Source organism: the organism of the source record quoted next, unplaced genomic scaffold, assembly GCF_019419815.1.
Source record: "Pyrus x bretschneideri cultivar Hongxiangsu unplaced genomic scaffold, Pyrus_bretschneideri_v1 Contig12, whole genome shotgun sequence".
Lineage (NCBI taxonomy): Eukaryota > Viridiplantae > Streptophyta > Magnoliopsida > Rosales > Rosaceae > Pyrus > Pyrus x bretschneideri.
In genome coordinates, this window is record NW_025999413.1 from 5,989,022 (window position 1) to 6,002,348 (window position 13,327).

Consider the following 13,327-nt stretch of genomic DNA (forward strand, 5'->3'; position numbering starts at 1 on the left):
AAAGTTGTATTATCAGAAGAAAATGTCAACTCACTTGAAATATGCTAATGAGCAATCGGTCTGGTGAAAAATTATATGCGTTCTTTGTTACAGATTTGTCGAAGAGGGAACTGTGATGAATAATTATGCTCACATATTTGACCTTCTCATTCGCTTGCGACAGGTCCGCATACTTATTGAATGTGAACTATGCTTTCTCAGTTACAAGATAACTGTTCTAACATAGGATGAAAGGCTAAATCTGATCTGTTGCAGTTTTGAATGTCCAAAATGTAACTTTTTTCCCTTTATGTTGCTTCTTGTTTTTTCATCAACAAAGTTCTATTTGGTATTCATCCTTACCTTGTTGTGTATTCTGCATCTGCTGCACTGAGAAATGGAAGCAACCTAATATAAATGAGAAAATCTGTGGAATTTGTCATGAAGCAGCAGAAGATCCAGTGGTTAGTTTTCTTTCACACTATTTGAATGGCTTTGCCATGCTAAATCGCACTTTCCTTCTTCGTTTGTGCATTTGGTATTTTCTTGATTGTCAAATATGTCAATCATGTTCACCAGTACAGGTTTGTCATGGAAGGGTGGTTCAGATTTGTTCGCTTGTAGATTTGTCAGAATGGTTTTTTTGCTGTTAACTGTCTATGTTTTGGATTTCCAAAGAAAACTTTCTTCGTTAATTTTTTTCCCTTGATATTTATATTACCTCAATTGCTATAAATTTCGAAGAGTGAGTAGCCTGCACGCATTTTAAATGCATCTGTTGTGTTATTGATTTTCTTCTAACTATTTCCGTTGATATTTCAGGTTTCTGCTTGTGAGCACGCGTTTTGCAAGGCTTGCTTGCTCGATTTTGCTGATTGTTTGAGACAAGTCTCATGCCCGACATGCTCAAAACCAGTTACTATTGATTTCGCTACAAAACCAGATGCTGCTAATCAGACTAAAACTACCGTCAAGGGTTTAGTTCCTCAAGCATTTTGAACAGAATTAAGCTTGACAATTTTCAGACCAGCACAAAAAATTGAGGCTTTGGTACGTGACCATTTTCTTATTCTTCAGTCGTTGATATGCTGTTGATCAGGGCATCGAAACAGGCAACTGTGAATCATATTGATTTACTTAGCACACGTACACATGTAGCGTGCTTATCATCTTGCTTAACTTCCTCTTGCTTTTTGAATTTCCTCTATATGGCTCTAGAGGGAAGAAATCAGGTCCATGGTTGAAAAGGATGGCTCTGCAAAGGAATTGCTTTCGGCCAGTTCACATCGTTCTTGGATATCATTAACTACTCCTTGCAAAGGGTAAAACTGAATAATATACAACGATTTTCCATTTGTGCATCACCGATATTAATTTAAAGAAATTGTTGCAGTCTGGTATCAATTGTGTTCAGTTGGTCGGAACCATGACTATGTCTGCAAGGGATAATGCTATAAAGAGATTCACCGAGGATCCAGATTGCAGGATTTTCTTAATGAGCTTGAAAGCCGGAGGTGTTGCTCTTAATCTGACAGTTGCATTCGCACGTGAGCAATGTTCTGTCACGGTTTTTAAACTAAGTTTGGTAAGATCTCTAATATTTTCTTCTCGGTTGCAGAATTATGAGATTTGTGATTGAGAACACTATCGAGGAGAGGATTCTAAAGCTACAGGAGAAAAAGGAATTAGTGTTGGAGGGGTAAGTTTGATTCGTTTGCTGTCCGTTCATCTCTTTGTAAATTAACTAATGGTCATACAAGCTCTCTAAAACGTCTTCTTTTCGTTCTATAGGACCATCGGTGGTGCCTTCAGACGCTCTGGCAAAGTTAACAGAAGCCGACTGGAAATTCCTCCTTGTCACTCGACTCCATTATCGGAAGATGAAGCGGAGAGTTTTCGACAATTCGCTTGCAGTTTACCGGAATAGAAATGGAAACATTTGGTAGAACTGATGTTAGAGTCCTTGTCTTGCCCATTTCTCTGTTCAAGTTCTCTCCCTTTCGGCTGTAATTGATTTTTTACCATCAAATATGTTATTGGTTTGTATGCTGGAAGTTTTTTCGTTTAAAAAAAAAAAAAAGAAAAAAAGATCAAGCTTCGCCGCAACAGACCATCTTTTCGGACGCCAAAAGACTCAGAAGCACCATTATTGTGTGATTCACCAATGCAAGAATCAAACATAAGACATGCCTCGTGTGAAGTACGAACTTGAAATTTATCCTCAACCACTTGAGCTATTCCGTGGTGGTTGTTTGTATGCTGGAAGTCAAAAAGATCTCCGGAACAACACGAGAAACTGGATCATATTTCTTGCGGATAAATAATTAAAGGCTAACAATCGTCAAAATACACCCTTGAGAGTAGAGTAGACTGAGTTTTTTTTATTTAAAATCCTCAGTGAACGAAACGCCGAAGTAACTGGGCTGAAAGGAAAATTGTACTTTTCGATCAACCTGTCCTGCAGAGTATTCCAACTCTAATTTCAAAAAAAAAAAGGCATTGGGCAAAACACACTTGCCAAGCATATCGACTTCAGAATGCAGACGTACGGTGGGATATATTGCGTTCTACATGTAGTTCAAAATCGGGGTTCAGGGACACCGACTCCTTTACACATCAAGGAGAAGCCTGCGAGGGTCTTCCACGACATCTTTAATGCGGCGCAAGAAGAAAACAGCCTCTCTTCCATCAATGAGACGATGATCGTATGTCAATGCAATGTACATCATCGGCCTTGGTACAACGTTCCCCCCAACGACCATGGGACGGTTCACTATTGAGTGCATACCCAAAATTGCTGACTGCAAAAGGAAAAACAAATCAACAAATAAACTTGTCTGAGAGAGTATTGCTACGAAGGTTTTCCCGAAAAAGAGAAACGAGTACAGAGCAATACCTGTGGAGGATTGATGATTGGTGTGCTTAGAAGGCTTCCATATACACCTCCGTTTGATATTGTGAATGTGCCTCCAGCCATTTCATCAATTGATATAGAACCATCAGCTGCTTTCTTAGCCAGGGTATTGATTTCCTTCTCTATCTGAGCAAAGTTCATACTACCAGCATCACGGACAACTGGAACAACAAGGCCCTTCAATAAAAAGAATTCGATCGTGGTTAGTTCACACGCGACAATGGAATTCATTGTGGCACACTATGAATGACCAGAAATAACTCATAACTAATGCTCATGTCTGTTAAGAATCAAACATAATACTAGCATACCTTCGGTGTCCCAACAGCTATGCTGATATCAATATAATCTCTGTATATGATATCATCACCATCAATGACAGCATTGACAATTGGCAACTGCTCAAGTGCGCTAACAGCAGCCTAAAACAGATTAACGTATAACTTAAGAACGGCCCACACGCCCAAAAAGTATACTATAGTACTATAATTTCACAATAATTTAATAGTACTTTGCACTTCCAATTTTCATTGGTGATAAATGACAGTAATTTATGCAACAACACATACTTTAACAAAGCCGGACATAAATCCCAATTTCACACCATGCTTTTCCACAAAGGTGTCCTTATAGTCTGAACGGAGCTTCATCAAGTTAGTCCTGCATTATATTATACCGATCATTAGATGGGAATCAAAGAGAGACACTACATAACATTGTCATAAAAGAATTGAAGATTTTGGGCGCAAATTTGTCCGCTTTCAAAGTGAAGACAGAACAAGAGAGCCATTGTGGTAGATGACTCTCATCCTTCGCACTCAACTGAACACCTAGACAAGTGATTTCATTGTAGGTAAAACTTCAAGTAAAAATACTAGACTAAAATCTCAACATTCTAAGCTTGCATAAATGGTTAAACCTGAAGGTCCGTTGCAGAGAAGATTTGAAAGGAAAGATAAAGGATTGCAAGGAGACATGGTGAAACCATATTTTGAAAGGAGGTATGAGCTTACATATCAATCTCATTAAATGTGGTTAAGAGAGCAAATGTATTCTGAGAATCTTTCAAGCGTATTGCCACCCGCTTCCTTAGTCTTGTCATAGGAACCTATACATGAGAAAACAATTTATAACTATTAAATTCCTTTCTCATCTAAGAAAAAATCGTTTTTCTTAGATAAACAAAGAATCCTGAACTTACTCGTCTTTCCCTATCCTTGGGAGGAAGCCGGAGTTCTGAAGCTGTGTGTTTAGGCGGTGGTGGTGGTGGAGAAGGTGCCTTAGTTTTGGGTTGTGCATCCTTGACAGGGGCAGGCTTCTGCTTTGGGGACTTGCTTTTCTGCACTTTCCTTCGGTTTAGTAGGTTCTGGCTGAGCATCAGCCTGCTCTGATGGCGCAACTTGTTCTATGCCTTCACCAGATTTGGAAATGATTGCAATCTTTACACCTGGCTCCACAGTCTCGCCTTCCTTAGCCACAAACTACTAACAAGAACATGTTCAAGGTAAAAATAAAAAGATCAGTCTACTAAAACCAGAATGCATGATTGTAGGTCGTGATTAGTGATGATCTCACAAGGAATTTATTTAGTGATGTTGCATGAATATTACCTCTTTAATGACACCAGCTTCAGGACTAACTACATCAATTGTCACCTAGTTGTAAACAAAAAATTATATATATGTCAACACATAGATTTAGTGAAAATGCATGTCAGCACTTAAGAATGGAAAAGTTATCAAACAGGAAAAGTTTGTTTCAAAAATTACCTTATCCGTTTCAATTTGGGCAATAGGCTCGTCAACTGCAACTCTGTCACCGGGTTCTGCACATGAATCATACACATGACTCTCAAAGAATTCAACTTATGCATACACTACACTACACACGCACAAAGGTTCTCCACATCAGCTATCATCAGCATGAGTCTCAAAAGAAATCACGTTTGGTGAATTAAATGCACAGACAGAGAAGAAATAAATAACTTATGGATTAAAGTATCACAAGGCATCTTCAGTAACATACTCTTTAGGAATGTTGCCAAAGTTCCATCAGTAATAGATTCACCCATGAAAGGAACAACAGCTTCTACCAAGTCTCCTGCATAATTTAACCATTAAAAAGTTTAATTACTTGCTTATTTTATACAGACAACAGACCCAAAAGCATGAAAATATGTCAAGACCAATATATTCATTAAATACCACTGTCTGAGGAAAATGATCTATTGCTCAATCGGATCAAAGACTCTGTCTGACATAGAGAAGTAGCTTCCCTGCAACCAGGGACAAATAAAACAACATAAGAGAAATAGAACTGCGTGTGTAATATCAAACGCAGTTTATTGCACTTCAGTCATTTGGTTTAGGCTTGGGCCAAACATTCTGATTCTCATCCAAGATTAAGGATGTCAATTGTAAGTCTGTAACACACACCAAACGATCTCATTGCTGGTGGAAAAAGGTAAGCCTTTTGAGGTACATTCTTGCTAACTCACAATGCACCTTAAAATTCAACCAAAAACAAAAAAAAAAGATTACAGAACCACTCTCTCTCTCTCTCTCTCTCTCTCTCTTGCTATCTCTATAGATAGAATTGGTGAGCAAAAAGAAAAAGGTTAAATAAAACAGCAGGCTGAAATATATAGGGAAAGAGAATTGTGGTTACATAATTATGAAGAGAGTATTTGAAAACGAGAATCATATTTTGAAGAACCTATTAGAGGAGGTGGATTAAAACAATATCTATGATCGCATGTTATGTAGACATATTGTGAAATAGAAGGGCAGAGGACTAAGTTTATCACTGAAATAAAAGATCAGAGCTCAACCTGCTTAGCGCTGGAACACAATTGCCTGCAAAGTAGGAATTCGAAAAGGTCAATAACACCACCACAAAGAAAAAAGGAAAAGAAACACACAGGCAAAAGCAGCCCTAAGAAACATGATTCAGCTTATAAAATCTAAAATTACCTAAAACAATGTGGTAGCTTGCACTCTGAACGCACTCATATCCTTTCCCAATTAACAAAGCCTGTTGTGGATAAAAGCTATTAAATTATATTCCAAAAAACTACAGACAAATACTAATATCAAAGGAAATAAGGTTACATGGAGTTGCCACCGGTTGCAAATCCAAATACCTCATCAAAGACCCTATATTCAGCACCCAAATAATAAGCGAGGGAGAAACAGAAGCTCAATTTCTCAGTACCTCTTTTGGTACAGCTCGGTAACAGCTTGGGGCAGGACACTCCATGCCTAACCTTCCACGCTTGTCCCAGCACCTCAGACTGTCCATTCAAACATACATAAGCAACTACCAAACTATAACATTCTTTAACAATTACTTGAAACATAGAACAAAGAATCCCAAAATTAAAACTACACAAAGCATGCACATTGAGGATAAAAAATATATCAACTGATTGCAAAAAACAGCGAAAGTTTGATCGAATACCGAAGCGACTTTACGGCGAATAGTCCCCCAAATCATTGCTCTTCAACTCTTCAGAACCTGACCTGAAAGAATCGAACTTTCCAACCAAATCAGCACCAGTAGTAACTGAAAACCGCAACCGTAATTTCGGAAATAAAAAGCTTGGATTAAGCTCTGAGTTCTTCTGACCATCAAAAGGACAGCAGTAAGATATGAAATTTGGTTTTATCGATGCAGTCCAGATTAGGTACAACAGACTTAAAATAATAATAATTTGAAAATGCAAAGATCAAACTACGTGAGATGAATATCATCGTCTATACCTAAAATCCAAAATTATGGGAAATTTTTTTATAAAAGTGATCAAATTATTCGTAGATAAAAAAAAAAAAATTCAGAAAATTACGAAGTCAAAATTACACCTGTTTTGATTTTCGATAGATGCAAAAACTGAGGAGGGAAGCGTTTACCTGGAGCTGAGCGGAGGGGCGATCCAAATGCTGGAAATACAGAAACGAAAAGGAAGAAGAAGAACGAGAAGGAGGATGGAGAGGAGGGAAGGTGGAAATTCCAAGCGGAGGAGAATGGTATGAGCGTCTAGCGCCTGCTCCTGCTTTCACGCCGACCATCTAATGTGCGCTTCCATCCTTCTACTTTCTTGGTTTTTTTTTTTTTTTTTTTTTTTTTTTTTTTTAAAAGGAAACTAACAAAATGTTTTTAAAAACTTTAATTTTTAATCAAAATGATAAAATAAAAGTGTAACTAAATAGTATTATAAGTGGTTTTTTAAAGTAAAAATATCATCGTTAAAAATGAACAATATCATACGTGTTTCATTAAGATTTCATTTTTTTTTTCCGCCTAATTTCTTTAGCTTGGATTAAAATTAAAAATAATATAAAATCTAATCTTGTGAGATCTTTTCCGTTTGTAGGGTACATTATCTTTACTATAATAAAATAGTAATGTTGAAATTTTTAAATTTGTACTCATTCAACGATGAAGGGGGACAATTGGTTTTCTGGTAGTTGGGAGAACTCACAAAGGCATTTAGGCTTCTCTTAACCACAGTCAAACATACTCTCTAGCTTGGAGTCGCAAACCTAGGACCTCCTGATTTTTTGTATTTTGGGAGCCAGAATTTGTGCCCTTATCACTGAACTACTTGCTGTGGTTACATGATTGAGCGTGTTAGACTTAAGTTAAAAATCATCTGAATGTAATTTGATATCAATATCTATCATTGATTTGGTTGCCCATCCTTGTCAATCCCAAATCAACCAAATATTCTCTTAATCACATTCTTATAGGGTTAATTACACTAACACCCTTTCAGGTTTATTGTGTTTTCACAAAACCCCTCATGTTTGAAACATACCACTAACACCCCTTAAGGTTTTAGTTTACATCACATAACCCTTTTAGGCCAAATTTTCCCTCATTATAATTAAAAAAATAAAAAGAAAATTGAAGAAATATTGTTATCTTTCTTCCTCTACTATGAACTTGGATCTTCTCTGGAATTCGGCAAAAAAAGTTCAAGGTTTCTAATGAACACTTGTATTTCGTGAGGAATATTATTGGGAATTTGGCCGTTTTTCATATTTTTTTTATGGCGGATGGTGAGGCCAAGCTTGTGGAGAGGCTGATTGATCGAAAAATCAAGACGAAGGAGTAGCTTCTTGTGAGGACAGCTAGGGAGGAAGTGAAACATGTTAAGAATTTCCATTACGTTATGGTGAATGTGGAGGGAGAGGCCGTAAACCTTATATTGTTTTTTAAAAAGATTGTTTTTATTTTTAAAGTAATAAAAATAAGGACAAATTTGTCTTTAAGAAAATATTTTAAGGTGATGTTAGTCCTATGTGAAAGAAAATTAGAACCTCAAGGGGTGTTAGTGTTATGTTTCAAACGTGAGGGAGTTTTGTGAAAGTACAATAAACCTGAGGGGGTGTTAGTGTAATTAATCCCATCCTTATATATGCTATGTCATTCCAACTTTTAATGTTTGAAACGTCATTTGGTTAAATTTTTGTGTGGATGCAAAATTGTAGGATTGAATTTTAACAGGATATTAGTGCTATTTGGTTCAATTCTTTACAAGGTTCTAAAAAACGCTAGACAGTAGTTAGATAGCCAGCTAGAGCCTAGTGTAGGTGGCTAGCCATGGCCCTAAACAAACTAGGCGGATTGGAGTAAACTTATTATATAAATAAAAGCATATTTACACTTAAAAACTATAAGAATTTGGGTTTATTATTTAACATACAACATACAAAATTATTAAAAATTCGTTTAAATATCTTAGTAATTTGATGGTATAAAATGAAAAATTCAAGTAATCACACGTCTGTAGTGCTTTACGAAATATTTCTCAAAAACCTTACGAATTTATAATAAATTTTAGAAAAAAATTAATGGGGTTTCACCGTGAACAAAAATAGCATTGGCCTGGAGAAATGCCAACTGAAGTAAGACGTCCGGCACTACACCTCCTAATTTTTTGTCGGCGTATATATTTATCACCACCCAATTCATAAGCCTTTTGTTAATAGGATGCTAGTGCTAGGTGGCGGACCCTCATAGGATTATAGTTACATAAGAAGACCAAAATGTTGCTTGTCACGTGGGAGAGAGAAACGAGGATCTATGCATCGTCTTCTTCGTTGGAACAATGAGGCTCCTCCTTCCGCAGATTGAAACAGAAAAGAAAAATTCAGATTTATAATCTCACTTCTCCGACCTTCGACCACGCCGAGACAGATTATGAACTCATTTAGATCAGCTTTTAAAATGACTGAAAGTGAACATGTTTTTAAAATTAATTCTTAGTAAAAATATAAATAAGTTTTTTAAAAACATTTAAAGTGTTTTTCCGGAAGAAACACATAATTGGTGTTTCTTGCAGAAAACACTTTAACTGCTTTTGAAATTCAAAAATATTTTCTCTAAAAATCTTTTTAATCATTTTAAAAATACATTCAAACGAGTTCTATTCAGTGCCTGCCTAGACCCTTTAGACGCTGCCACACCTAATCTCTCCCTGATTTATCTCCCGACGTGGGTTTAATCCGAAAGCGACCGCGCTCAAACCGTTTTTTAAAACACTGATTCTTTAGAAGTCCTGCAATACAAGTTGACATAAAGAAAAATGATTGGACACCATAAAATTGAAAATTCCAAGCCCAATCCGGATAAGTTTGAACTTGATCGAAACCCGAGCACGAAAAACCCTCCCAGGCCCAAAATGCAAGGGACACATTAACCCACTTAACCCACACCGAGTTGCACCTTTTATGATTTTTTTTAGTGTAGTACGTAGTAATATAATTGATTGAAAATTTTATTTTTCAAGTTTCTAACTAATTGTATCATGACATTTGGTTTATCGGAACGTGTTTTTGGTATATTAAAAATTTCTCTATGAGTATGATATATTGATAATTGAACTTACAAGTATAATATATTGAACTTACGCGTCCAATAAATTAGTATCACACACAAATTTTCTGGCGTACTGTAAAAATGTGATTCCTATATGAGTTAAATATATTAGTATCATACTCGCTTCTTCCGGCCTACTCGCCTAAGAATTGTGTGGATAAATTAATTTGAACACCTTGTCACCGAAATTCAAACCTATAATGCCAAGGAGATTCTCTATGAATTCTTCGACGCCTTATCTACACTAAGAGGAGGGGATGTGCTTAGCCTTACAATATGCTAGTAATAATATGATTCAAATTTACCTTTAGCGAGAATCGAACCTAAAACCTCTCATTTATAAATAAAGAGTAATACCACTACCGTAGTATTAAATAACAAGAGTTCCACTTTTTCAAAGTATTTTTAGTATTTCTCTGGTAATGTAGTTGCGATGGTCAACTTTAATTCAATTGAACCTACTCTCAAACCTACTAAACCGATATTTGTTTATAATTGAAGCGGTTCGCTTTCTTCCTGATATTTCACTCTCTCTACTCTCCAGCTACCTTTCAAAAAGAAAAAAAACCCGTCCACTTTCTCCCTGCACTCTCTCTTTACATCGTGGTAAGTCTTCTCAGTTTTTGATTTCTTCTGTTGCTTTCGTTTACTTGATCTCTGATTTTTGCTTCTATTCTTATTCATCTCTGAATCTGCTTATTTCTGTATTTGTTTATCCTTGATCTATGGTGTTCGTTATTCATTTTGATTTTATTTGTGAGTTTATTTAGCAAATTCGTCTAATTTGTGAAGGAAAGCAACATTGTTGATAAATTAAAATGTTAATTTCTTATTTTTGCTATAGTTTCTGGTGAATTTTCTGTAAATTTAGAACTCAGTTTCCGTGTTTGCGTTAAATCTGTAGAATGAAGGGTAATATTAGATAAATTCAGGACATTTTAAGAATAAATTTATGCAAATTTGTAAATCATCGGAGTTCCATCATTATTCAGTTTGCAATCGGTTTTTATTGAAATGCTTCAGTATTTTATATCGAAAATGCATATGTATAAATATATATAAGTATCTTACGATATCTGAAATACACACCGAATGAGTTGATTAAATGAGTCGGTAGTATTGTTTTTTTAGCTTTTTATCCAAAATGGACTTGAGATTGGCATAACTACTCAGTTTGGTCTCTGATATTTAAAATCGATAGCAGTGGTCCTTGAGATTATCCATCATCAGTCATTTTAGTTCTTCAAATCTCCGTTAATTTAGGGTATTTTTGTCAAATCAACCCCTCCTCTTGTACTGGAGGTTTCTTCAATTTAACGGAAATTTTTCTAGAAGGATCAAAATGATTGATGTTAGACAATCTCAAGAACTACTTTTATCGATTTTAAATCTCAGGACCAAAGTGAGGAGTTATGACAATCTTATAGACCATTTTGGCTATAAAGCCTTGATTTTATTGAACAAATACATAGCTTAAAAGTTGTCTGCTGGTATCATTAGTATTCCTTATTCGTATAATTATGGTCAGTGAAACAAACAGATTTTACTGAGAACACCTCAATTTGTTCATTGCTTCAGTTCTCGGAGTTTGGAGTAAAGATGTTGCAGCTGCTGTACACGGTGATTTTCAGCGAAATGCTGCTGATTTTGACCTTGTTGTTCAAGAACCCTCTGAGAAAGCTAGTGATCCTCGCCTTGGATAAGATGAAGCGAGGGAAGGGCCCGGTGATGGTGAAGACGGTCGCTGGGACTGTATTTGCTGTTCTGATGGCCGACGTCTTCAATCTGGTTGACATCAAGAACCGAACCATTGAATCTGGCGTGCTCAAGCCTACGGACGAGATTCTCATGTCCATGAAAATGCTCGAAATTTCTCTTATGGGTATTCTTCTTGATCTCTTAAGCTTGTTTTCAAAAATTGGTATCAGGCTTATCTACTGTTATCTAGACTTACGTCTTGTACTTTCTATTCGAGTTACTGGAGTTAGGTGTACTCGTTATGAATTGTGCCTGTTAATCGTTGAGCTCATATGCGATGGAATTAGAAAGAAATGGTTTGATTTACGTAGGGCAAGTTGACAGCTACCTTTTGAAGCAGCTGAATGTTCGTCTGCTTTGCCCTTAGTGTTGGACTTTCATCAGCTTGAGCATGAAACGATTTAGCTCAACCTGTTATGAAGTTGAGTTAGGTCTCGAACATCAGATTTTCTTCCTTCTTGTTTCCCTATATTTTCTAAACATTTTAGATATGCTACCTTACTCCCCCTTCCTTTATGTTGAACTTTGGTCATCTGATGCAGAGGTCATTAGAATATCGTTTTGCTCAAGTTATTTATAATTCTAATGACTTCTTTGATTTGCTTGATAACCATTCATATCCTTCAAAACTGACTTTCAATCGTATCGAATGCAGGATTTTTTCTGTTTCTTTCTCTGATGACAGATAGATTGCACCATTACATACGAGAACTTCGATTCCTCAGGAAGGCCATGGAGGCTGCGAAAAGACAAAACCAAAGTTCTCAAGAGGAGAAAAACGGAAGTTCAGAGCAACTTAAGACCATAGTACAAGAGAATGAGACATTGAGGACAAAGATCAAGACTCTGGAATTTGAATATGAGACGAAAGAAAAGAAGGCAAAGGCGGCGGGAAGTGAGGTAGAGGCCCTAAAAAAGCAATCTGAAGGACTCCTTATGGAATATGACCGCTTGCAGGCAGACAACCAAAACCTCCGCAGTCAGTTAGCATCGATTGAACAAAGCGCATCCCACACTGATGGAAAAAAGAACACATAAGGGAGTGGTTACTTAGTAATTGTCTGTCATCTTTGTCAATATCTAACTCTATGAGGTGGGTAGTGTAGATTTGAGATTGAAGCGGAAAAGAATATGACTGCGGTTATAAATTCGTACCTATAGTTATATATAAAATGTAATCAAATGATGCAAGAATTTTGTTAATTCTCGTTTTTATTCGATAAAGATTGCTTTTCGGTAGTGTTATCACTTACATGATCTTCGAACGTGGAAAACGCATGGCTGAGTGATTTTCGTTTCCCGTGCTTGAACAATTCTCAGTTTGTCATATACAAATGCACATTGACAGTAATCCATGACCCTGACGGAGAAAATCACAAAGCTCTTCGGGCCCATTTGGTAGGCTGGATGGGGTTAGGCGTTACAGATAAGATTGGGTTGGCATGGATTGGTTAGATTTTGAATCCTAGTCTATATTGTTTGGTGAAACACTAGCTGATGAGACTGGACCGGTGCCGCAAACGGAAGAAAAGGATGAGCGTTCTCCCACTCCCTCTCTCACTTCACCCTCTCTCCTCCGCTCTTTCCCAATTACGGTCTTTCCAATCCAACCAAAACGAACAGAAAAAATCAAACAACTGAGTAGATCCAAGTCTATAGGGAGGAGAGGAAGATTGAATGCCGTTGCCTCACAATGCGATTGTAACCAATGTGTGAGGATGAGTTAGAAAACTCACTCTATTGTGAATTCATAATCCATCATATCCTAACCTGTTTAATCTATTTCTATGTTGA

General features: G+C 36.6%; 2 protein-coding genes across 2 annotated transcripts; one reads left to right on the forward strand and one right to left on the reverse strand.

The window, feature by feature from the left end:
* Positions 1–2,340: 2,340 nt before the first annotated feature.
* LOC103938807 (dihydrolipoyllysine-residue succinyltransferase component of 2-oxoglutarate dehydrogenase complex 1, mitochondrial-like) lies at positions 2,341–6,496 on the reverse strand. Its single transcript, XM_048578153.1, is given in 15 exon segments — positions 2,341–2,780; positions 2,876–3,070; positions 3,205–3,315; positions 3,463–3,553; positions 3,907–4,001; positions 4,095–4,205; positions 4,207–4,374; positions 4,504–4,548; positions 4,663–4,718; positions 4,919–4,993; positions 5,098–5,168; positions 5,724–5,748; positions 5,866–5,926; positions 6,107–6,185; positions 6,353–6,496. Coding segments are annotated over 14 exon segments (1,341 nt in total). The 5' UTR covers positions 6,152–6,185; positions 6,353–6,496; the 3' UTR covers positions 2,341–2,588.
* A 3,725-nt stretch (positions 6,497–10,221) lies between these two features.
* On the forward strand, positions 10,222–12,785 carry LOC103938808 (B-cell receptor-associated protein 31). The gene is made up of 3 exons (XM_009348852.3): positions 10,222–10,381; positions 11,354–11,657; positions 12,189–12,785. Exons 2-3 carry the CDS (start codon positions 11,375–11,377, stop codon positions 12,569–12,571), a joined length of 666 nt encoding a protein of 221 aa, XP_009347127.2. The 5' UTR covers positions 10,222–10,381; positions 11,354–11,374; the 3' UTR covers positions 12,572–12,785.
* The last annotated feature ends 542 nt before the right edge of the window (positions 12,786–13,327 follow it).

Bases quoted from the DNA above. Each gene is read 5' to 3' on its own strand.
- LOC103938808 (XM_009348852.3), top strand. From the start codon at position 11,375: ATGTTGCAGCTGCTGTACACGGTGATTTTCAGCGAAATGCTGCTGATT. The intron at 11,658-12,188 runs GTATTCTTCTTG...TATCGAATGCAG, and splicing joins GCTCGAAATTTCTCTTATGG to GATTTTTTCTGTTTCTTTCT.